General features: G+C 39.7%; 1 protein-coding gene across 1 annotated transcript in view; it reads left to right on the top strand.

Annotated features, from left to right (window-relative positions):
* The window catches only part of lmbrd1 (LMBR1 domain containing 1), a 111,477-nt gene that overhangs the window by 76,384 nt on the left and 7,611 nt on the right, over positions 1-27,482 (top strand). The window contains exons 14-15 of the mRNA XM_061910393.1: positions 4,400-4,475; positions 26,467-26,558. Coding sequence (XP_061766377.1) covers positions 4,400-4,475; positions 26,467-26,558 — 168 coding nt within the window. The remainder of the gene's footprint in view (positions 1-4,399; positions 4,476-26,466; positions 26,559-27,482) is intronic.

The raw sequence follows: 27,482 nt of genomic DNA, 5'->3' as shown, positions 1-27,482 counted from the left end.
TCTATTTATACCTGCATTGTCATTTCCATCCATACACTTTCCATCATTGTAACTGAGCTACTGTGTTGAACAATTTCCCTTGTGGATCATTAAAGTTTGTCTAAGTCTAAGAACATAATGTCATGGCTGTCTTGAGTTTTCAATAATTTCCTACAACTCTTATTTTTTTTGTGATAGTCATTAGATCACATTATGGTTTGTTACAAAAAAACATTCATAAAGTTTGGTTCTTTTATGAATTTATTATGGGTCTTCTAAAAATGTGACCAAATCTGCTGGGTCAAAAGTATATATACAGCAACGTTATTATTTGGTTACAAGTCCCTTGACATGTTTCCCTGCAATAAGGAAATTTTTTACCTCTCCTCTTCACAAAAGTGGTGCAGTTCAGCTAAATTTGTTGGTTTTCTGACATGGACTTGTTTCTTCAGCATTGTCAACATGTTCTCAATGGGGTTTAAATCAGGACTTTGGGAAGCCCATTCTAAAACCTTGATTCTAGTATTATTTAGCCATTTCTTTAACACTTTTGACATGCGTTTGAGTTCATTGTCCTGTTTGAACTCCCAACTTGACCCAAGACCCAACCTTCGGGCTGATGATTTTAGGTTGTCCTGAAGAATTTGGAGGTAATCCTCCTTTTTCATTTTCCTCGGAATGTAGAAATGGGGTTCCTGGGATTAAAAGCTTCACCTTTTCTCCTCCAAACATATTGCTGGGTATTGTCGCCAGACAGCTCAATTTTTGTTTAATCTGACCACATAACTTTCCTCCAGAAGGTCTTATCTTTGTCCATATGCTGTCAGATGAAACACAAATTGAGCTGTTTGAGTATTCAGAGAACTTTCCTCCAGAAGGTCTTATCTTTGTCCATGTGATGTCAGATGAAACAAAAAAAAACAGCTGTTTTGGCCACAATACCCAGCAATATGTTTAGAGGAGAAAATGTGAGGCCTTTAATCCCAGTAACACCATGCTATAGTCAAGCATGGTGTCGGTAGTATTATGCTCTGGGCCTGTTTTGCTTGCAATGGAACTGGTGATTTACAAAGAGTAAATGGGACAATGAAAAAGGATTACCTCCAAATTCTTCAGGACAACCTAAAATCATCAGCCCGGAGTTTGGGTCTTGGGCGCAGTTTGGTGTTCCAACAGGACAATGACCCCAAACACATGTCAGAAGTGGTAAAGGAATGGCTAAATCAGGCTAGAATTAAGGTTTTTAAATGGCCTTCCCAAAGTCCTGACTTAAACGTGTGGACAATGCTGAAGAAACAAGTCCATGTCAGAAAACCAACACATTTAGCAGAGCTGCAACAATTTTGTCAAGAGGAGTGGTCAAAAATTCAACCAGAAGCTTGTGAATGGCTACCAAAAGTGCCTTATAGCAGTGAAACTTGCCAAGAGACATGTAACCAAATATTAACATTGCTGTATGTATACTTTTAACCAAGTAGATTTGGTCACATTTTAAGTAGACCCAAAATAAATTCATAAAAGAACCAAACTTCATGAATGTTTTTGTGACAAACAAGTATGTGCTCAAATCACTATCACAAAAAAATGAGAGGAAACTTAAGACAGCCATGACATTGTGTCCTTCACAAGCGTATGTACACTTTTGACCACAACTGTATATATGTGTGTGTGTGTGTATGTATATATATATATATATATATATATATATATATATATATATATATATATATATATATATACAGTATATAGACCAATGCTTCCCAACAACCTTGATTGAGCTTGAGGATTTCTGCAAAGAGGAATGGGCAAAACTTCCCAAAGATAGGTGTGCCAAGCTTGTGGCATCGTATTTAAAAATACTTAAGGCTGTAATTTCTGCCAAAGGTGCATCAGCAAAGTGTTGAGCAAAGGCTGTGAATACTTATTTTATATACATGTCATTTTGTAATTTTTAATATGTTTGTAAGATTAAAAAATACAAAATACATTACCATTGTGAATTGAATTTTAGACTGTCATTTAGACTAATTTTATTGATCCACAAAGGAAATTGTTCCACATAGTAACTCAGTTACAAAGGATGGAAAGGGTAAGGATGGAGAGGATAATGCAGGTACAAAGTAGACAAAAACAATCTACCATAATAGCAATGTAAAATATAACATATATGTATATATTACATAACATACATTATATGTTATGTAATATATACAATTTATAACAAATCCCAATTACCATGTACAGTATATGTAACAGCTGCAGCAAAATAAAGGGCAGTATAAAATAGAGAGTAAATCCAGTAGAAAATATACATTATAATCAAAGAGAGGTAGCAAACATAGAAGCGGTCAGGTAATGCAGATAGACAGATATCATCTATTGCTGTATGGCGAGTGATTATGCAGCTGGATGGAGTGTGGAATGAAGGAGTTCTTGATTCGAACACTGTGGGAACGAAGCTGAAGGAACCTGTTGGAGTATGTCCCTCAATTGTTTGGTGGAGTGGGTAGGCAGGATTGTCCATGATGGCGAACAGTTTGTCCAGTGTCCTTTGTCTCTCACTGATACAAACGCCTCTATCTGCGTGCCAATAGTTTGGTCGGCTTTCCGGATCAGTTTGTCAATCCAGTTCAGGTCCCTTTTGCTGTTGCTGCTACGCCAACAACCACTTTAAAGTACAGACCACTAGCCACAACAGAAAGATAAAAGATCTCCAACAGCTTGCTGCACACATTAAAGGGCCTAAGCTTTCTCAGGAAAGAGAGTCAGCTAATGGCCTTCTTGGATACATACAGCTTTGCTGTTGTCCTTCCAGTCCAGTCTGCTGTTCAAGTGGACTCCCAGATACTTGTACTGCCCCACTACTGACACCCCCCGGCCCTGGATTTTGATGGTCTTCACAGGGGTCATTTTCTTTTTGAAGTCGATGACCAGCTCCTTGGACTTGTCCACATTAAGAAGCAAATAGTTCGCCTGAGACAACTCCACAATGTCAGTGATTTTTGATTTTGAGGCCAAAAATTAGTTACGGTAATTCCATTTGGGAATAAGGCTTCAACATAACAAAATTTGAAAAAAGGGATGTGCTGTGAATACTACCTGGATGCACTGTACTTCTGGTTACCATCTATATTTGGGTTAAATGTGTTGAAACATTAATGAATGTTTGGGATGGACAAACACTTTTATAGTGGAAAGCATTCACGGGGAATATCTGCAGTTTGTGGAGAACAGAGCAGACAGTGGACAATAAGGAAGTTTTTGGTGGTGGTTCTATCTAAAGTAATGTAAATAATTGTTCGTATTATTAGTGGTTATGACATCAACAGTACCGTGACTTGACGATTAGCTTTACATTTGTGCTTTTACTGACTTTAAAGTGCGGGATTAAATGAGTAAAACATCAATACAGTATTTTTCCCCAATGTTTGGGCTTTTTAAGTTTAAAGTTACAAGGAACACTTAAAACATTGATAAGTAATTTAGAAAATCACATTTATTCAATCTTATTGGGGGGAAAAAATCGTCAAAACTATGCAAAATTTACTGCAACTCTCTGAAAAAGCTGCTGCAAATTCGGGCATTTAATCCCAAAAAAAGCCTGCGAAATTCTATACGGACCGTTTAGTAGTCAGATTTAAACTGAACTCTAAAGTTAAAGTACCAATTATTGTCCCACACACACTAGATGTGGTGAAATTTGTCCTCTGCATTTGACCCATCCCCTTGTTCACCTCCTGGGAGGTGAGGGGAGAAGTGGGCAGCAGCAGTGGCCGCGCCCAGGAATAATTTTTGGGTGATTTAACCCCCAATTCCAACCATTTATGCTACCCAGGGAGGTAATGGGACCCTTTTTATTTATTTTTTTGATATGACTCAGCCGGGGTTTGAACTCCCAACATACCGATCTCAGGGCGGACACAAACCACTAGGCCATTGAGTAGGAGTGACGGTTAGAGACTTACTTTAACTTTATTTAAACTTTAACAGCTCGGATCGCTGTCTGTTATCTGTCTTACTTAAACTGTTCCCCCTGCACCTAGGAATATTTACATGACAATTTCATTGTAACTTGTAGTGCCATTGCTTTATTTGGAAAGGAGCTCAGCTCTAAACTGAGCTTTGTTGACTGAGCCTGCACAAAAATGCACAGAAAAGTGTTTGTGGAGAAAAGTGTTTGTGGAGAAAAGGTTCATATGCGTAAGCATACTTTTGTTTGTCAGTGGTTTGTTTATTAAAAAGTTATTGTAAGGAGGGGTTCGTATTTGGAGGTTCCACTGGAGTGGCATCCTGTGAATTCCTGGTATAATCAGTAAAGTAGTATGGTTTTTTTATTGAATGGCACTGTTTTCACGATTCAGCCTCATACACATTTATCTAATGCTTCTAATGTTATTTTTTCCTCTTTTTTTTCGATCAGAATCCCTCATCAGGTCTTACGTCAGGGAATGCTTCTTTTGGCACGACAAGGGTCTGTGATGCCGACGCGCCCGAGGGTGAGTGTGTCATCTTCGCTTGTAAGGTAGCAGCGGTCTAATAGTGAAATGCTACAGCATCCCGCTGCACATTATCAATGATTAATTCCTCACAAGCTGAGGTACGATAGAAGAGAGCAAGGCCATGGAAGTGTACAACAGAGCTGTTTCATGTAGAACACAGCTCAGTAATCTTTATCGCCATCCATTATTTATCAGTGAGAATAATAACAAGGACAAATAATTTACTAATGCAGTATGTAGCCTTTTGCTGTCGCCATGCCAACACTTGTTACGGCACATCAGTCACGACAAACATGCGACTACATCTTAGCAGGGAGCTTTATAAATATGAATTATGCATTTGTCTAATGCTTCAGTCACACGGAGTGCACATAATATAATTGTTACTTTAGTTTAGAAATAGATATAGGACAAGAATACTGGTAGTCACAATAATTGAATACAAGGATACTGACATACACAATCATTTAATGTAAAACGAGGCAGATAATGCATAGATATGTTATAGTTCATTAATTGTATTTGATATCTCACTCTCTTAAACTACATAACCACATAATTTACATTGCACAAATTATTAGCATATCCTGGACAACATATTTTCATTGCTATTTTTTATTGCGCCCACTTCGTCCCTACTTTTTTATATTCCGTATTCACACAGTGTATATCAATGCACCATACCGGGTCTTTATGGTATTGTATATTAAGAAATAAAATATTTCAAATCTAAACACGTGAGGTTCATTAACATAACAAGAACCCTCCTTTATAAGTCACAGGGCAAGAAAGTTTGCATTGACTAGGAGGATTAAGGCTCAAAGCTGTTGCAGATCTTATTTACTTATTCAAAAAAAATGTCATCACTGCTATAGAACGACGAAAGGCATGTTATGATTTGTTTAGACTTATCTGGTGTGTTTGCATGGATTTCGCCTTTTTCTCCCTCTTGTAAGTCACAGCAGTCATGTTCCATAGTCAAGTAAATAAGACTCGCCCAAATAAATTATCTGATCCAGCTGCCTTCAAATAAACAACAAAGCTAACATCAATGTTGACTTGCTTGTGTACTTAAAAGACGTCAATGCTGCTTGGTATTTTAGCAAGTCCACGAGAGAACAGCATCAGATGTGTACGAGATACTGTACTGCGTATTCCACAAAATTCCTCAAGTCTAAAAAAAAATATATAAAACTAATGCCAGCAATAGCTTTTACAAAGTTGAAGTCAAACCACAACTCTGATGCATGTTCACATCCTAAGTCACAATACCTTACAGCCAATGACTCCTGTCTAATTCATTAGAACATTCACAATAAACTACAACAAAAAATATCAGTTTTCCCAAAAAATGCCGTAGAAATAACGTAATAATTAACATAAAATAAATCTCAAGGAATAATTTTGTTTTGCCAAAAAGCTATGAATGTAAGGAGGTTGCTATTTTTTTTGTGTTTTTTTTTCCTCTCCTCCGTTTCCAGCATTTTATTGAAAGCCCTGTTCACCTGTCAGAATTGTCAAGCCACGCGTTCTTGGCCTGCTGGCCAAGTCGTTACAGGAAACAAGTTTTTATGTGCTGTAGCCGATGCAGTTACTGCGCTAATGACAAAGACCACTGTCCAGTATCTATAAAAAGTTTTCATGGTGACTGTGTAAAATGGCTGAGGGAACTTCTGCAGTGACAGCAGTACGCGAGGCCTGTCAACTTAGTTTGAAACGGTTGGACAACGAAGAGGCTACGACAAGCGGCCTAAGACGGTGTCAGCAAACATCCATTACGGCAACAAGACCTCAGGTCACTGTATAGTTTTTTGGGGTTATTTCATCGGTTCGGCAACAGGATATAGACAAAAGCTCAGTCTCCACAAAGCAGATTTTCAGTAGTCCAGAAGAAGGCGCTGTCTACTTAAACCCAAAAATTTTTAAAAACATTATTGCGTATTGTTTTAATCGGTGGCAATTTCAGACAGTTGTTAATTGACAGTCTACGAGTAACAAGACTTCATTCACACAACATTCCAGCAGTTTTATATGTGTAAAATCTAAAAAAATCACAATTGCAGTTTTTGGAGGAAAAATTTAATTGCGAATTTTTTCAACTCGTGCAGCCCTCACAGGAAACCACTCTCTATTAATCAGTTTTCATCATTTCAAATGAGCCAATGTTTCAAAACTACATTTGTCTGAAATTTTACAACATACTGTACATATATATTGTTTTTATTGTAATCCTTCGAAAGGTCAGTATTTGTACATTGCTATTTTCTAGCTTAGTTTTTTTTTTATACATAAAAAAACCAACACAAACACTTTATTTTTTTAATATACACACCGTTATATAAAATCAATGAAGACAAATTTCGGTAATGGGGTGACATTTTGGTGCAACTTATAAGTATTTTGAAATAGGAGCTGTCTGTTGGCTTATCTTCATGCTTTAAAGGGGAACTGCACATTTTTTGGAATTCAGCATTTTGTCCCCAATCATTATGAGAGACAAGTCGATGGATGTTTGTTTTTTTTGAGTTCTAAATATTTAATAAATGCAATCATAAGTCTGCTTACAATGGAGCCTATGGGAGACGTTCATTTCTGCCTATAGAGCCCCTTGAAAAAATCCAAACATAGTAATGGCCATATCTATAATAACATTTGATATTAACGTATTATGATCATTGTAAGCATAAACGGTGTATTTATTTCAAAAACGCATCACAACTTTTTCTTTTCTTTTTTTTCTAAATCACCAATTGCTGCTCACTGCAGAATTCAGGAGAGACAGCAAACATAATAAAACATCACTTACTGTACAATGTCTGCTGTCATTGAGTTGTCGACTGCTGGGATGTTTATATATTCTCATTTAGATGAGTCGGGAGGGGATGGGGGGGTTAACAAGCGCTTTTCGTGTGGTCCTTACCATTTACAGGTTATAAATGGTTGTCACAGTGTCCCAACTTGTCGGATTATATCCTCAGCAGTCTACTGTCCAGGTGAGATGCATGATTTATGATCAACAATAAACTTACAGGGAGCGAGGAAAAAGCAGACAGCTCCACGATGTAAACATAGGGAGACACGGAAGTGATAACAGCGCCGTTATAAATAGTTTGTCTGTGTTAGCGCTGACAAATAACAACATTACTAATACTGGGGTAATATTAATTCAGAAAATGTAAATTCAGTATTGTTGGCGCTTTTTGAATGGTTATCAGATATTTGGGGCAGAAGAGTGGAGATTCAATTGGCTCCGCTGTAAGCAGACTATTATTTATGTTTTTTTCATATTTAGAATGCATTAAAAAAATCCATCCGTCGTCATGTCTTTCATCATGATTGAGAACGATAGGCAAAATTCACAAAAAAGTACAGTTCCACTTTAAGTTGCAAGCATAAATTAGAGTTAATGGCCTCCCCTTGTAGTAAATGTCAAATGAATGCCGTAAGATCCGCCCCAACATCCAGTCTTCCTTGCTAGAAATGCTAGCCAGCAGAATCGGCACCGTACTGAAGAAGCTGCTGATGGTGTCCAACAAACTTTAGAAGTCTCTTCTCCCAAGTATAAGTGACCAACATTTAGAGCAGCACTTCTTGTCCAAACTCTGCTCTTTGACAGAGGTACAGAGATTACTTTATAAAACTACTGTAGTTTTGTTGTACATTCTATTCTTCAGAAACCTTTATTCCTCTCTGTGAAGGGAATTTTGGCATTTGTGCACCAACAGAAAAAGGACCATAAAACAAACACTAATATATTTAATGTAAGGAAGTTTGTGATTGTGATAATACAGAATATAGTATTTGTCTTATTTATGAATATTGTATTTTTTTTTTCATACAATATTATCTAAAAGTGAGTTTTTCTTCTTAAAAGGCATATTACGTTTAAAATGTTGGTGTTTTGGGGGTAACAAACAGATTAAATTGAGTTCAATTAATTTCAATGTGCACTGTTTTGTACGCCTTGTACACCTGGCAATATTACTACGCCCTGCTGCTTCCAACTTTATTGTGCATGATGTCAGCATGAAACAGCAGCTCTGTTTGCATTCAATACAGTGAATTGGAAATCAAAAAATAATTTATGTATAACATTTACAAAAACATTTTATTAGATTATGTAGTTATGGAAATAATTTCTGCTGAATTAAAACAATTTACAGAATTCTGATCTCTTTGGGCACCGCTAATTATTTTCCTGACCTGACTCCCAGGGGGGCCAGGGCTGGGGCTCTGCCCCTGGGGTCTTGCTCCGTGGGTGGGGGGTCCTGGGTGCCGGGGGCGCCGTGTGCCGCGGGGTCGTGTGGGCCTGGGGTGTGTGCCCTGGTTCCGGCTTGGCGGGCTGATCCTTGGGTGATATGGTGGTCGGGGTGGATGGGGGTCCCTGGGCAGAGCTGCGGGCGACCGCCTTGGGTTGGGTGGGGGGTTGTCCCTCTCGTAGGTGGTTGGGCGGCGGGTTGCGCCCGGGAGTCTGGGGGGCTTGCCGCTGTCAGGCGGGGGTCGGCTCGTGCCCCTCTGACCTTGGGTCTCCTTGGGCTTCCTCCTTCCCCTGGGGTGCGTGGGGGTCTTCCCTGGGTCGCCCTGCGCTGCGGCTGTGCGGGACCGCCTGGTGCTGGGTTGGGGGGGCTGTTTGCCTCCCTTGTGGGGGCCCCGGCGGTGCTGCCCGGCTGCCATGCGTTAGGCTCCCCCCTGTGTTTGCTCCGCCCTTATTTATTTATGAATTGTATTTTATATTTATTTATTTTCTTTTTTTAATGATCTATTTTATATATGGGTGCTTTTGTTTGTGTGTGTGTACGTTTGTACATTGTATATATGTATGTGTATGTGTGTGTATATATGTATGTATATGTATGTGTATATGTGTGTATATGTATATGTAAGTATATATGTATATATAAATGTATATGTGTATACGTGTGTATGTATATTTGTATATGTGTGTATGTATGTGTTAAAAAAAAAGAGTCACAATTATATGGATTTTCTTTATTTAGTTGGTTGTTTGTCTTTTCTGCTGTCTATCGTTAAAAAAAAAACCCACTCATTTACCCTCCCATGAAAATTACACATATGCCAAACTATTTCGGCTGTATTGTTTGAACCTGGAGGCATAGCTACAATTTGTGTGTGGGTTCTTGGCAGCAGGTGATCCTCATAAAATAAAAACACATGGAGTAATGAAGTCATTGCTGTAAGGCCAAATGACAGGCATCTACACAAATTCAATTGTGCATAATTGTTCCCTGTTCTGTGTAAGATTGTTTTTATCACACTTAATAGCAGTGCGATGGCTTCATGAATTCAAGCTCAAAGGGCAAAATACATCAGCCCAAACAGCACAATGTTGGACTTTTTCTGAAATAATAAATAAAGATAAACTCAGGCCCAAAAACAATAACCATAGCATCTCCTTTAAAGCTCTTATGAAATGTCCAGTCGTATTTCTCATGATGTCAAAGTTTTTTAAGCTCGCGGGCATGGGATCCAATACTGCCCACGACATGCTGTGATGTTTTTATTCATTAATTAATGTCTGCCTTTTGCATTAACACTGTTTAGTAGTTTGATTATGTTTAATTGTGTTATAGTGAATCTAAAAATGTATTATTTGCTATACCTACTCTACTAAGGATGGTAGCAAAATCTGAGGAACATTGTGTGGAAATATCACCAGAATCTTGTTCTGTGGCAAGAAAACTAATTTAATCTATGCACTTAAGGTAATTTCTATTTCTGTACAAAAGCTTTAACAGGAGACGTCTCTATTACGAATAAGTGGCATTAAGCAGAGGAAGTACATTACTCGTATTACAATTCATGTTGTTTGCTGTAGTGTCACTCAGACGTAGCCTAAGAGTTTTCCCATTTTCTCATTCGAAAGACATGCTATATCCCTATCTTTAAAAATACTTTATAGACATGTTTCAAATTATAACGAGATGCCCCCCACCACCCACGCACGCACGCACACACACACAAACACGTATGCACGCACGCACACACATACACACACAGATAAGGGCTAGTTGCTGGAGAGCTACAAGCTTCATTAACAACGTTGATACTGTATTCCCTCGGGCAAGGCACCTTATCATACAGATGCTACAATAGAGGTTACCCATTAGCTTAGTTCTTACCAGCTCATTATTAATTTATTCGTAATGACAATTATTTCTTACTAATTAGTGCCTATATTCTTTTTGTATCCGACATTATCATAATGTCAATTACTTTTAACTCATTACTGCCTATGATTTTTTTTGTATCTGACATTATAATAATAAAAAGAAGCTCGAAATAAAAATGAATCGGAGGTTGAGCATCATGTTTGACCTTATAGGTTCCACTGTATGTTTGCCCCTTAGTGAAACCGTACCACTGTATTTAAGGCTAGAAGATACGTTGATAAGATCGTCTTTCTTTGTCTTCAGTTTTCTAATAATGAAGGGCCGCTATCATTTCGAATAATGGGGTCTTCTATTTTACCTCCAGTGCATCGTTTATCCATTTTTAATGATCCCTCCATCTTTCAAGAAATGATCATACCTTTTGTTGTCACCACCTCCACTGTCATATCAGTGACCCCCATTATCGGATGCATTATCTCCTTTGCCAAGCTTAACGGTGATCTTAATGACATGCTGTGCCTGTCTTGCACTCTGAAGTCATTTTCGACTTGAAATCATAATTGCTGATTTGTTCATAGCATTTATGTGAACGCTAACTGCTTAAATTGTTAGAGCCACAGCAATGTCCAAATTAACATCTGCCATGTTTTTTGGACGGATTTGAAAGACATCTTACTTCCGTATTTCTTGTTCTGAATCCCTGTTGTACATTTTCCTACCATGTTTCATTAATTTTACAGATAATTAAAACGTGTATTGTGTTTTTTTTAAAAACTAAAGTTTGACTTTTTATGTAAACGAATAAGGTATAGGGCTGGGCGATATATCGAATATACTCCATATATCGCGGGTTTGTCTCTGTGCGATGTAAAAACTGGACTCAATCGTGAGTATTCGAGTACACGTTCTCACGCAGTTGCTTTTAGCTGCGGGCATTACACTACAGGCATTTCTCACTCTTTCTTGTCTCTCCTTCTCACTCAGAAATAAAACAAGCGCACCTTCTTACATACGTCACATACTGTAACACGTGCAACGTCATACGCCCTTTCGCCCTTCTCGCAGAGAATTAGCTGTGGTGCACGCGGAGCGGTGCGAGTGGTAATACAAGGGAAAGAAGGTGCGAATCTGGTAACAAATGAAGGAAGAATGATTAATTCCCAAGAAAAATAGCACGGGGTACGTCACTGGGGATGATTTGGCGTCAAGCGGGAAGTTGTTGAACAGACAACCATAAAATGTCAAGTATGCAGAAAAAGCGGTGCTACAAAAAGTAGCAGCACTACGAATTTGTAGCACCATTTGAAAAGTCACCCGCTAGAGAATGAAGGGTGCTTGAAACTCTTCATGTCAACATCTCCGGCCACACCAACAAAATGCCAAAGCAACTAGCCCTGACCCAATTGAACCTATCGTCTTCCATTTCCTGATCAACACCGTAAGAAAAAAATAGTCAACAACAGAAGGAGATAACGTCCGCAGAAACCTACCACATAGCGAAGGACATACACTATTTGATTTCCTATCATGCAGCTCATTTTTATTTGACAGTTATTGAAATATCTTGTGTGACATCATGCACAGAAGTGCACTTTATTTCTTTTAAACTATTGTAGTGGTGTTCAGTACAAAAAGTGCACTTTAATTTAGTGTTGTTTTGATATGTCATCCTAGTGACATCAGAAAGTGCACTAATAGCATGTTTTAAAATGTCTCTGAAAATCTTGCACTTTCTGTTTTGTAAATGACATGATTGTTTGTGCCACTGCTTAGTATCTGTTTGATAAATACAGTTTTGGTAACTTGACTTAGTTGTGATTTCCCTCTCTGCATGAAAGTTTAAAATGAGCATATATCAATGCAGTACAGACAATGTTTTAAAGTAGACACATAGAATCATCATACTGCGGGGATTATATGCATCAAATGTAAATTCAAGGCTAAGGCAAAATATCGAGATATATCTCATGTATCGTGACATGGCTTAAAATATCGAGATATTAATAAAAGGCTATTTTACCCAAACCTAATTCCACATATAGTAAAGCGGCATATAAATATACCATTTATGAAAGTACACTTTTCCTCTTTGGTAGCAACAAGCACCTTCTAGCTCACGTACGGCACCACAATTTATAATACATAGCCTCTCAGTATGATTTTTGGGGTATTTTTAGTCCTTTTAGCAAGAATAATGATGCAATACTTACAATAAATACAATAAACAATCTGTAGATTCTGTAGCATATAAAGTCATGGTGTAAAAATTAAATGTCAAAGTTAACGCATGTTAAAAATAAAAGTATTGCGTTACCATAAATCAGGGGGCGGCAACCCGTGGCTCTTTGACCACTCTGATGTGGCTCGGCCCCATACTAGCCGACCGCCCGGACTACTCTGGTAGGTTTCCAGATTTCAGTGTCTCTACCAGAAATCTCCCGGGTAAACATTTTTTGATTTTCTCCCCAGACATCAACTTTGAGCGCGTGCCGTGATAACAATGCCTATAACACTCTTTCTAGATGTTATCCCGCCGGGATTTTCACCACGCTATCTGCGTGCCGACCGGCCGGTCACATTTTGGATGCGGCCTCTATCTGAACGTATATGCAAATGCAAGGCATACTTGGTCAACAGCCATACAGGTTACACTGAGGGTTGTGGTATGAACAGCTTTAACACTCTTACAAATATGCGCCACACTGTGAACCCACAGCAAACAAGTATGACAAACACATTTCGGGAGAACATCCGCACTATAACACAACATAAACACGACAGAACAAATACCCAGAATCTCATGTATCCCGAACTCTTCCGGGCTACATTATACAATCAGCTACCACCAATTCGACCCCCCCTTAACCCGCCCACCTCAACCGACGCATATTGCAGCAACAAACTGACTTATCATCGGCGTACATGTAGTTTAAAATAGCATCTTAAAGCGAACCGTGAACATGAGGACGGCATCGTTGGCATGAATGCTAAAATAACATTGTGCTGGCTGAGTTTATCTGCATTTTGATCATTTAAACAATGCCTTTTTTTAAAATGGACAACAACCGCACATAGGACACACTTGTGCAGGCCAAGTGCTGCAAGATGTCATTCATGTTGCCAACTAACGTCTTACAAACTATCTAGCTTGTACAAAAAAGAAATTGGCCGTGTCATCCGAAAAGCCAAATAAACTTCTTTGTTTACCAAGGTTTAGTAATTCGATGACGCCCAGCAGAAAAAACAGACCATAACGGAGGAATCGAAAGGTGTGTCTTTTTTTGACAACCGTCTTGTCTCGACTTGCCAACACACTGGCTTTTCGACACTCACATACACACACACTCCCGGCTTCACAATAACAGCGTGACATGTCACATTTGGTCTAGCATTTGTTTAAAACAACTGGTTAAACTAAGGAAGATTAAATGTTATGTATGGTGCACTGTGTAACGTTGTTTGTGGGTGTTTTAATGACATGATGTATTAATATGCTGTACAGCTATAACTAGTTTGCTACATTATTGCAAAGACTTAAGAAATGTGCTATTAATTTTTACTGTACTTAATGTCGCCAAGTTTTGAGCAAATAAATGAATTGCAGTTCAGTGAAACATTTAAAAAATAATTTCCTGTATGACATTCTGACTCCCAAATTGCATTTGTATCCAAATATTGGGGTATTTTCTTAAGCAAATTGTATTTGTCCAAGCAAACAACCTGGGATCAATCTTGATTAATCACAGATCAAAAAAAGTATCACGTGAGTCACCTGTCCACCCTGACCGCACTTCCCGGGTGTAATATATTTATTGTAAGGGTGACATCATCATTACCATTATGCATGGTTTCTTTATTTGTATGTCTTGCTGTATTTATAAATATATGTCTGAGTGCTAATATGGAAGAATAGACAGTGTATCCAACAAAGGGACTGAGCTTTTCCTGGAAAAGGACAGCTGCATGTACTTTGTGACTTTGTCGGTGCCTCACCGGCCATAAACCTCACCACATGTCACCGATTGAGACACGTTTTCTCAAGGGACAATACTATAGACATGAAACGTGGATATACTTCAGAGTACTAGTCAGTGTACAGCTTGTATACCAGCGTAGATTTACTACTGAATAAAAATAACTCAACACACGCCATCATTCTCTGAATAGCAACACAAGCTATTTTGTATCGGTGTTAAACTCCTATTGTATTGATTTATGGTTTCAACCACCACCTAAATAGCAAGCAGATATTACCATAATTATTCACTTAGTGTCACTTACGGACCATAATGCAAATGAATTGTCTGAAGCAGGAGGTGTATCAAGCCCCTTTAGTATCGGGTTTTCAAAGATATTTTGATTCGAAAATGTCACTTCTAATTTTGTTTTCATTTTTAATAATTGGCTTAAACTGGGCTGCTTGTAATTGCTTGTCAGTCATAGAGGGTTAACCCATAGGTGCAGCTAAAAGTGCCATGCTATGAATGAACATTCACTACCCTTTTCAACAACTTTAGAGAATAGAGTTTTATTGTCATTATTGCAGTGAACAGGTTAAAAGAACAACAAAATTGGAGCAGATCCCCTAAGGTGCATATTCAATTTGATATGTATAAGATAAAAGATATGTATCTATATATATGTATATGTATATATATCCACACATGCATATATCCATACATATGCACATCTACAGTGGGGCAAAAAGTATTTAGTCAGCCACCGATTGCGCAAGTTTTCCCACTTAAAATGATGACAGAGGTCTGTAATTTTCATCATAGATACATTTCAACTGTGACAGACAGAATGTGAAAAACAATCCAGGAATTCAAATCGTAGGAATGTAGAAGAATTTATTTCTAAATTATGGTGTAAAATAAGTATTAGGTCAACCATTCAAAGCTCTTACTGATATAAGGCGGTTCTGGCTCAAAATCTCACGATACATGGCCCCATTCATTCTTTCCTTAACTCGGATCAATCGTCCTGTCCCCTTAGCAGAAAAACAGCCCCAAAGCATGATGTTTCCACCCCCATGCTTCACAGTAAGTATGGTGTTCTTGGATGCAACTCAGTATTTTTCTTCCTCCAAACACGACGAGTTGAGTTTATACCAAAAAGTTCTATTTTGGTTTCATCTGACCACATGACATTCTTCCAATCCTCTGCTGTATCATCCATGTATCCATTTTGGTATAAACTCAACTCGTCGTGTTTGGAGGAAGAATAATACTGAGTTGCATCCCAAGAACACCACACCTACTGTGAAGCATGGGGGTGGAAACATCATGCTTTGGGGCTGTTTTTCTGCTACGGGGACAGGACGATTGATCCGTGTTAAGGAAATAATGAATGGGGCTATGTATCGTGAGATTTTGAGCCAAAACCTCCTTCCATCAGTGAGAGCTTTGAATGGTTGACCAAATACATATTTTCCACCATAATTTACAAATAAACTATTTAAAATTCCTACAATGTGAATTCCTGGATTTTTTTCACATTCTGTCTCTCACAGTTGAAGTGTACCTATGATGAAAATTACAGACCTCTGTCATCATTTTAAGTGGGAGAACTTACACAATCGGTGGCTGACTAAATACTTTTTTGCCCCACTGTATATACATATACACATACAACACTATTGGACATTGTAGTCCGAAAAAATAAAAAATAAAAAGACATGACACATGAGGACATGATGGACACATTGTGCTCACTCAGTCCCTGTTTAATGCTACTATGGCTCTTGGTTGAAAACAGTTTTTTAGTCTATTTGTGCACGCGTTTAGCACCCTAAAGCGTCTGCCCGAGGGTAGCAGTTCTAGGTGGCTGTGCCCCGGGTGGAATGTGTCTTTCAGGATGCTCTGTGCTTTCCTGAGACAGCGGGAGCTGTACAGGTCAGCCAGGGAGGGGAGGGGGCATCTGATGATCTTCCGGAGCGCCGTTCTTTATGCTCTAGATGCGCATGAAAGAGCAGACGAGCTGACATGGTAAATGGTAAATGGGCTGTACTTGTACAGGGCTTTTCTACCTTCAAGGTTCTCAAAGCGCTTTGGCACACTGACGGCGGGAGCTGCCATGCAAGGCCCTAACCACGACCCATCAGGTGCAAGGGTGAAGTGTCTTGCTCAAGGACACAACGGACGTGACTAGGTTGGTAGAAGGTGGGGATTGAACCAGGAGCCTTAGGTTGCTGGCACGGCCACTCTCCCAACCATGCCACGCCAACATAATGACATTTATGATGCCATTGTGCCTGAAATGGGAGGAGTAGTGTCGTCCTTTTACACCAGGGGTGCCCATTACGTCGATCGGGGGGGGTGTCAGTCGATATCGAGCCAGGCTTTTAAAAAAAATAGACCTAAAAATTAGTGATCATCAATCTTCACCAAGACGTCACTTAAATGACATTCACGGTACCGGAGGGTCTTGTGAGATGACGCTGGCTGCTGCAAGATCATTATTATTAAACTATGACCGAGAGGAAGGCGAAAAACACTTTTTATTTCAACAGACTCTCGCGCCGTACCTTCCGTCAAAACTCTAAAGGCCGACTGCACATTTCCTATCTTCACAATAAAAGCCCTGCTTCATGCTGCCTGCGCTAACTAAATACAGAGTCTCGGAAAAGTGGCGTGCACAAGCGATCCCTCAGAAAGCTGGCGTGCACATCACTTGTGCACGCCAGCTTTCCGAGACTCTTATTTTATTAGCGCAGGCAGCATGAAGCAGGGCTTTTATTGTGAGATAGGAAATGTGCAGTCGGCCTTTAGAGTTTTGACGGAAGGGACGGCGCGAAAGTCTGTTGAAATAAAAAGTGTTTCTCGCCTTCCTCTCTGTCATTTTTTCATAATAATGAACTGGCAGCAGCCAGCGTCATCTCACAAGACCCTCGGGTGCCGTGAATGTCAATCAAGCAAGCTACGGAATTTGCCGCCAATGTTTTTCTTGTAAAGTGTATGGAAGCTGGATGAATTAGATGCCAAAAACCAACCACTTTCATGTGGTATTGTACAGAAAGGACAGCTTTTTTTCTCCTCCATTTGAAAATGTGGGCGTTATCATCATTACTGTCTGATTCCAATCAATGCAAGTCATCAGAATCAGGTAATACACCAACTTATATTCTTGTCTTCGTGAAAGAAATACATCTATATGTGTTACACATGCTTGTATTATCATTAAACACATTTAACTTGTTTACAAAAATGTCTCTTTCATAAATAAATGAATATAAATTATATATATAAATGAGGTAGATCCCCTCGAGTTGGTCAATTGAAAAGTAGCTCGCCTGCAGAAAAAGTGTGGGCACCCCGGTTTTACACCAATTGGGTCAATAAAACTGTCATGAGAAGGTTGGATTTTATGACATTCCTGTATAAGGAAAGTCAATATCCTTAAAATGGAATAAAAAAACATTGCTGCACAATGCTTGTGTGCTTATAGAGAAGCTTTTTACCCCAAACTACAGTGTGTGAGCATGTTTTAAGTGCTCACGGTTGAATTCTGAGATGAAAGTTATACATAATGCATGGCGCTACACGGGGCAGCCCTCACCAAGATACGGAAGAGTCGGGGTGAAATTACCTGTACTCGCACTGCTGCCCCTGCACCCGTCTCAGAGCGCACTAATGATTTCAAGGTGAAGCGGGTCAGCGATGTACATCATAATATATTTGGGCAGGCCGCTGTTGTGAACCATCTGTATGGCCCACTCTCAGCCGTACGAGTTCATGTGAGCAGCTGGAGAGCTGCAGATGGCCCAGGAAAATAGTGAGGTTACCGGGATGAATATAAACAAGCATGCTCAGGTGTCTGATGATGTTAAAGATGATTGTTGTCGTACCTTCGGAACTCCACTCTCATAAGCTTTTATTTTGTAAGTGTGAAGGGTTTTCTTCTTCAGGATGCTAATCGAAGAGTTCTGAGTTGTTGGTTTAACATAACAATCTTCCTGTAAAGTACAATGGAAACCAGGAGCAGGAAAGTTTTCGTTTTTAAAGTATCTTTTTAACATTGTTAACGGACACAGCGTTTTCTAGACATTGTTAATATTCAAAAAAAGGGCAAATTACTTTACCTATGTACAGAACTATAATTTTGACCCGAATACGGCGGTGCGTCTGTTTTCAATAGTAATCTCTTCTGTAAGGTCTAGCAGAGACCGAATTGTATAAAAAAAACTATTACATTTTTCCCTTAAGAAATTATTTGAATTTGAATAAATTGAATAATTTCCATTACCGACATCCAAAAGTAATTGTTATGATCTGCTGCACGGATCATATTCTGTTTGGGATTTCGGGTCACGTGTGTATGCACCTGAGTTTGTTACCATGGTTACTTATTATTTTCACCTGCCGCTTGCGTTCCCGATGCACACCTGTTTTTTCATCACTGTCATTATTTAAGCCTACCTTTGCCAGTCAGTCGCTCTAGCTTCTTTGTATTTACATCCCGCGACTGCCACGTAAGTTTTTTCTTGTCTCCTAGCCCCTGCTAGTTATCACAGTCTGTGCTAAGTGCTAGCCTTAGCTTCCGGTGCTCTCGGCACCTCTTCCAGTCGGTTTTGTTTTCTGTTTTGTACCAGTTTTGTGTTATTGTTCAATTAAATCATGTGGTTACCTGCAAGTCCTGTCCAGATCCGTCCTTTTGCATCTTGGGAGAGCAAAACCCGCATCATCATGCGCCCATCACGTGACAGTATTGTATTAACAAAATCACATTTTATACAGAATAATTACAGTTTTGCATAAAAACAATGCAGAATACATATACTGTACATGATTAAATGATATGTTGCCTTTTCGTTTACCTTCATTGAAAACAAATAGAGAGCCAAGTGGACACAACCTTTGTACTTTGCTCCAAATGTTTTCATGTTTCTCACCCTCCTTGGTCAAGTGCTGCCACTTACAATTTTCTTTGGCCCCATGACGGCTTATTTTGCAGTCACCAATGCGTAAGATGCTTTGTTTGGACTCTCCATTCCAAAGAATGATGGCTGAGCAAATAGACTATTTTTTTACGCGGAATGTTTGCGGGTACGATAAGTGAGATGGAATACAAAAACGCAGCAAAATGTTTTCGTTGCAAAAGGAATTTTATGAAAATTGCGGGCTGCGAAAATAGAGGTACAACCACACTGTATAAGACACATAAAATAAGTTGTCTTATACAGTAGTACCTCAATTTACGAGCTGAATAGATTATATTACTGAGCTCGTAGCTGAAATCAACCTTGCCCGTTGAATTTAATTTAAATCAATGGAAACTGAGTCGTGGGTGTGGAGGAACTAGCCTCAGCAAAAAGGAGAGCGGGGGAGGCTGAAGAAACTGGACCGGAGCTCATAGTTTCCAATGGTTAGAAAACAAAGTTGCGTCCATCTCCAGCTATAAGCTTTTGCTAGAGAGTAAGGCCAGATGTTGTGGGTTAGCTCTCATGAGGTTAACTGTGGCATTCGCTACACCAATTAGCGGCAGGGAGGCTCGTGACTCTTATGCACACAACTTCAAGCAACAAGCAGAGAGGGCTTGTATCTCAAAAATCTCGTAATTTTAGATATCACTGTATTTAGGCTCTCAATGTATAAATGCAAATCGACAGGGGGCGGCAAACGACTTCTACCCAACTGAACCTGTCAGAGTTATTTGGTGAGGAACCCCAAGATGCAGAGATGGAGGCAGGCATGGAGTGAGAAAACATGATTTAATAAAGATACTAAGACAAAATCAAACAAAAGGGTACTAACACAAAGCGCACACGAGGCGGATAACAAACTAAGGGTCTTTAGCATACAAGCTAGCAAGAAACAAAAAGGGGCCTAGCGTGGAAGCTAGCGGGTTGCAAACAGGAAAACAGAAGTCGTTACTTGTAGAGTGAAAACAAAACAGAAGCAGGGAACAAAAGACAGTAAGTTACAAACAAACGAATGTAGCTTACCGCTACGCTGCAATAAAACGACACGATAGCAACGACAGGAGCGACATGTGGCAACGGCAATGATCCAGCACTGACTGGAAGACAAAGTGGGTACAAATAGGGGCGGGCTGATTGACAACAGGTGTGGCCAGGTGCCAATCAGCCGCAGAGGAGGTGACAACAGCACACAGGGAGACAAACAGGAAGCTGAACCAAAATAAGAGCACTTGACAGGAACTAAAGACAAGAGATACTAAACACAGAGGAAACAAAGACAAATGCAGAGGAAAAAAATAAAACAGGCAAACTGTCAGGGGAATGCCTGACAGAACCTGTGAATGGCAGACAGCTTGCTTCACATAAAATAACAGTCAAAAGTTTGAAGATACTATCTCATTCAATTGGATGCAAATCTGTCTACGAACTTCAGGTATTTAGTCTTGTTCTTCACGTTCCGCTCTAAACACGCCTTGTTGAGGCTGCCCTTTCTTTGGAATACATGTCAAAGTAATCCCAAAGAAAAAGAAGGAGTGCAAAATCAACTTTATTAGGTTTCAGTTGTAGTCTCCTTAAATGAATAAATGATAAGCCGTTGTGAGTTATTCCAGTGCTGCCTCCTTCCTCGGCAGAAGTCTAGTTGTGCTCTTCATGGGGTTCAAGTGGTTTGAGTAGCATGGACTAATGCTCGATATGGCTCTCAAACAGCCGCAGAACATGCAGTTCCTCATGCCAGAAATAACGGAAAGTTTGATCGGCGGTGTATTAGAATATGTAATATATACCGGATGTTACTTTTTCACTGTGCTCGGCCAAGTCTATTAGTGCTTTATCTTAAAAAAAGGTTATCTCAAAAAGGAGTTATCATGGAAAAAGATTTGGAGGTCCTCGTGATATATTTTCTTGCGCCTGCTAAGGTCCAGTCATGCACCAAAAAGGGATTGGCTCATTTAAGAATATTTTCCGTTATGTTTCGCCAGATCAATAAATCATCACGTCAAAGTGTCCCTAGCCCTAAAGCAAAAAGCTGTTTCCCAGGCAACTACACATTTATTTTTGAAATCAGTAAGTCTTTGCTACCGTTTTTTTTTTTTTATTTTGTATTCATGATAATTGTCCCGTAAGTGTTAAAGCAACTCGTTTTATTTTCATAGCAACACTTTTAGTAATCACCTAACCAAAAGGAACATATAGAAGTACCACAATTTGTTCCATGACCAAGGTCGTAACTCAAAACACTGGAATAAACTGAAATCAATTTATTAGATGCCTGGCCCTGCCAAATACCCCAATTTTAACATGCAACAAACTTTAAGATACAAAAGAAAAGTTAAAAAAACAATACCATAGAACAGGGGTTGCCAACCCATTGATCGCTGTGAAGCATGGGGGTGGTAGCATTCATGCTTTGGGGTTTTTTTCTGCTCATGGGACAGGACGACTGTACTGTATTAAGGAGAGGATGACTGGAGCCAGGTATTGTGAGATTTTGGTCAAAAACTTCCTTCCCTCAGTCAGATCATTGAAGATGAGTCGTGGCTGGATCTTCCAACATGACAATGACCCAAAGCACACAGCCAGGAAAACCAAGAAGTGGCTTTGTAAGAACCATTTTAAGGTTCTGGAGTGGCCTAGCCAGTCTCCAGACCTAAATCCAATTGAAAATCTTTGGATGGAGCTGAAAGTCTGTGTTACTCAGCGACAGCCCAGAAACCTGACTGATCTATGGAAGATCTGTGTGGAGGAGTGGGCCAAAATCCCTCCTGCAGTCTGTGCAAACCTGGTAAAGAACTACAGGTAGCAGCGAGTAATGGCGTTGAAAAAGTGGATATTCCTGTTTATTCTCAGTGGGAAGGCTATAGAAGCTAGGCTGCTGCTCATAGTTTTATTGGGATCCTCCCTATTAAGGGATTATTTTATTGTTAGACTGTCTGAATAGAGCAAGGTATTTAAAATTGAAGATGAACCATTTTTCATATACTAAGGAGTAAATACAAACAGTAGCAATACTAGAACTGGAGAGAAGTCCGAGCTCTCTGAAGTATGGTACATCCTCTGAAAATGGTCGCTCTCCACATATCAATCAATCAATCAATGTTTATTTATATAGCCCTAAATCACAAATGTCTCAAAGGACTGTACAAACCATTACAACTACGACATCCTCGGAAGAACCCACAAAAGGGCAAGGAAAACTCACACCCAGTGGGCAGAGAGAATTCACATCCAGTGGGACGCCAGTGACAATGCTGACTATGAGAAACCTTGGAGAGGACCTCAGAAGTGGGCAAAGCCCCCCCCCCCCTAGGGGACCGAAAGCAATGGATGTCGAGCGGGTCTAACATGATACTGTGAAAGTTCAATCCATAGTGGCTCCAACACAGCCGCAAGAGTCCAGTTCAAAGCGGATCCAAGACAGCAGCGAGAGTCCCGTCCACAGGAAACCATCTCAAGCGGAGGCGGATCAGCAGCGTAGAGATGTCCCCAACCGATACAGGCGAGCGGTCCATCCTGGGTCTCGACTCTGGACAGCCAGTACTTCATCCATGGTCATCGGACCGGACCCCCTCCACAAGGGAGGGGGGGACATAGGAGAAAAAGCAAAGAAGCGGCAGATCAACTGGTCTAAAAAGGCGATCTATTTAAAGGCTAGAGTATACAGATGAGTTTTAAGGTGAGACTTAAATGCTTCTACTGAGGTAGCATCTCAAACTGTTACCGGGAGGGCATTCCAGAGTACTGGAGCCCAAACGGAAAACGCTCTATAGCCCGCAGACTTTTTTTGGGCTTTAGGAATCACTATAAGCCGGAGTCTTTTGAAGGCAGATTTCTTGCCGGGACATATGGTACAATACAATCGGCAAGATAGGATGGAGCTAGACCGTGTAGTATTTTATACGTAAGTAGTAAAACCTTAAAGTCACATCTTAAGTGCACAGGAAGCCAGTGCAGGTGAGCCAGTACAGGCGTAATGTGATCAAACTTTCTTGTTCTTGTCAAAAGTCTAGCAGCCGCATTTTGTACCAACTGTAATCTTTTAATGCTAGACATGGGGAGACCCGAAAATAATACGTTACAGTAATCGAGACGAGACGCAACAAACACATGGATAATGATCTCGGTGTATTTAGTGGACAAAATGGAGCGAATTTTAGCGATATTACGGAGATGAAAGAAGGCCGTTTTAGTAACGCTTTTAATGTGTGACTCAAAGGAGATAGTTGGGTCGAAGATAATACCCAGATTTTTTACCGAGTCACCTTGTTGTATCATTTGGTGGTCAAATGTTAATGTTGTATTATTAAATAGAGGTCGGTGTCTAGCAGGACCGATAATCAGCATTTCCGTTTTTTTGGCATTAAGTTGCAAAAAGTTAGCGGACATCCATTGTTTAATTTCATTAAGACACGCTTCCAGCTGACTACAATCCGGCGTGTTGGTCAGTTTTAGGGGCATGTAGAGTTGGGTGTCATCAGCATAACAATGAAAGCTAATACCGTATTTGCGTATGATTTCACCTAGCGGCAGCATGTAGATACTGAAGAGTGCAGGGCCAAGGACCGAACCCTGGGGAACTCCACACGTTACCTTAACATAGTCCGAGGTCATACTGTTATGGGAGACGCACTGCACCGTGTCAGTAAGATAAGAGTTAAACCAAGACAGGGCTAAGTCTGACATACCAATTCGTGTTTTGATACGCTCTAATGAAATATTATGATCGACGGTATCGAAAGCAGCGCTTTAGTCATCTTTCTGCGAAACCTTGGTAGAGATGAAGCTGAAATTGTGTTTGTGTTACAAACACTCTGTCCACTCTCCCTCGTTTCTAGTACTTTCTCTGGAACATAAATGAGATACAATGTGTGTTTAATTTGCAATGATAGAAACTCAGAGTGCATTCATTGTTATGTCCTTGAACATGATGTACTGCACATGAAGTGAGACCCAATGTACAGTTCACTCTGCCTCAAGGTTAGCAAATATTCTCTTAACAGTATCCAATCATTGGAAAACAAAGTTATTTCGATCTCAGCAAGTAAGGCCTCATTTTTTTTTCCAGGGTAAAAATCATAAGGTAACTCTATTTCGTACCATTGTAGGGGAGCTCCTGTTCTTAACATTAAAGGCCTACTGAAACCCACTACTACCGACCACGCAGTCTGATAGTTTATATATCAATGATGAAACATTAACATTGCAACACATGCCAATACAGCCTTTTTAGTTTACTAAATTGTAATTGTATATTTTCCCGCAAGTGTCGTGTTGAAAACGTCGCGGTATAATGACGCGTATGATGACGCGTGCGTTTAACGTCACCGGTTGTTCTGGATATTTTTTTCCAGCCCGATCCAAGCTATAAGTAGTCTGCTTCAATCCCATAATTACACAGTATTCTGGGCATCTGTGTTGCTGAATCTTTTGCAGTTTGTTCAATTGATAATGGAGAAGTCAAAGTAGAAAGATGGAGGTGGGAAGCGGTGTATTGCTGCTGCCTTTAGAAACACAAACACAGCTGGTGTTTCCTTGTTCAAAATTCCCGAAGGTGAAGCTTTACTATGGAACAGAGCGATCAAGCGAACATGGTTCCCGACCACATGTCAACTGGCAGGTTTCGGTGAGAAAATTGTGGTAATAGGTCGGTTCTTACCATAGTCATGAGCGGAGCTTGCGTCCTCCTGCAACTGCGGACTATTACTACCTCCCACCGGAGACACTGGCGGTCACCACACCCCTCCGACTTTCAGGTACCATATAATCTCACTAAAACACTAGTAACACAATAAGCAGATAAGGGATTTTCCAGAAGTATCCTAGTAAATGTGTCTAATAACATCTGAATCACTCTCACTGCCCTCGCCTTTTTTTTCCTTCTTTTTTTTATAACTTTTTTTTAGTCCTTCACTCTCACTATCCTCATCCACAAATCTTTCATCCTCGCTCAAATTAATAGGGCAATTGTCGCTTTCTCGGTCTGAATCGCTCTAGCTGCTGGTGGCTATGATTGTCAACGATGTGAGGATGTGAGGAGCCCTATAACCAGTGACGTTACGCGCACATCGTCTGCTACTTCCGGTAAAGGCAAGGCTTTTTTATTAGCGACCAAAAGTTGCAAACTTTATCGTTGATGTTCTCTACTAAATCTTTTCAGCAAAAATATGGCAATATCGTGAAATGATCAAGTATGACACATAGAATGGACCTGCTATTCCCGTTTAAATAAGAAAATCTCATTTCAGTAGCCCTTTAAAATGTGTGGACTCCATGGTATTTACCATCAGTTTATAATCCTTCTGTCTTGTTGCCATTGTAACAATTTGGGGTCAAATGATATGGTCCAGCATTGTGTAAATGAGTTGTTCCCAGTGTTTGTAGTATTATTTTAATAGAAACAGTTTAAAGCCACCCTTTGGTCAGAAAGTCCGCATGGGAAGCCATGCTTTTATGTTCTCAGTGTGGAACAACAAACTTTCATCTGTATTCATATTGACAGAGACATGACTTTCCTCTTTCTTACGACCTGCTTGTCTTTTCTGTTTTACTTCCATTAACCCAACAGGACAAGACACTCCTTTTGTGTTGTAGTGGTTTAGTCTCGCACACAGTAGATAGTGTGGGGATTTTTCACCCTCTGTAACTACGCTACAGTCATTGTTACTGCACACTACACATCTGCTTTCTGATACGTTAGACAAGAACTAGATTTCCCTTTGTCTTTTGTTTTTCTACTCTACATTTCTAATGCTTCTATTTCATTTAAGAAAAAGCATGTATTTCACATACCTAACTTGGAAATCCCAAAATAGTAACCAGTGAGTAACTTCCAATTTGATATTTTATACCATTGCATAAAACAATACTACATGTGTGATCCAAACAAGTAGTTAGTATTTAGTATAACATTTAGGTGTTTTTGTGTGTGTTTTTCCAGATCAGTGCATTGTGACGAGATCCTACCTTTTCCTTCACAAGTTTTGGTTCTTCAGTACAATCTACTACTTTGGTAACTGGGCCTTTATTGGGGTAAGTACAACAAATGTTAAATGTCTTTTTTCTCCACCTTCTACTAACAACAAACCCAGCACACAAGGTTAACTCTATGTATCCATTTTCTACTGCTTGTCCTTTTCAGGGGTGGGTGCTGGAGTCTATCTCAGCAAATATTAGAATCACTTATCATATCTGTCATGTAAATTATCGTAGTTCCTATACAGTAGATATTTTGACTGTGAGCAATCTGTTAACGTATATTAAATAGTATTTTTGTGGAAAATCTAATCAACTGTAATCACTTTTAATTGTATTATTCTTCTAGTATTAAGTCGGAAAAAGATGGGTTGCCTTACATCCGGGGTCTAGAGGTTTATATTCGCAAACCAGCAGGTGCAAAAAAGAAATGCTATATATTTACAGGGCCCTGCGATGAGGTGGCGACTTGTCCAGGGTGTAGACCGCCTTCCGCCCGATTGTAGCTGAGATAGACACCAGCGACCCTCGTAACCCCAAAGGGAATAAGCGGTAGTAAATGGATGGATGGGCATATTTACAGTCATGGTCAAAAGTTTCCAATAATTTCTACAACTCCTATTTTTTTGCGATAGAGTGATTGGGGCACATACAAAAAACATTTATGAAGTTTTCTTCTTTTATGAATTTATTATGGGTCTACTGAAAATGTGACCAAATCTGTACCCTCTTGACCCCAAAGGGAATAAGCGGTAGAAAATGGATGGATGGGCATATTTACAGTCATGGTCAAAAGTTTCCAATAATTTCTACAACTCCTATTTTTTTGCGATAGAGTGATTGGGCCACATACAAAAACATTTATGAAGTTTTCTTCTTTTATGAATTTATTATGGGTCTACTGAAAATGTGACCAAATCTGCTGGGTCAAAAGTATACATACAGCAATGTTAATATTTGGTTACATGTCCCTTGGCAAGT

This window comes from Nerophis ophidion, linkage group LG09 (assembly GCF_033978795.1).
Source record: "Nerophis ophidion isolate RoL-2023_Sa linkage group LG09, RoL_Noph_v1.0, whole genome shotgun sequence".
In the NCBI taxonomy this organism is placed as follows: domain Eukaryota; kingdom Metazoa; phylum Chordata; class Actinopteri; order Syngnathiformes; family Syngnathidae; genus Nerophis; species Nerophis ophidion.
The sequence above is the reverse complement of the archived record's forward strand: the minus strand, read 5'-3'. Positions and strand labels throughout refer to the sequence as shown.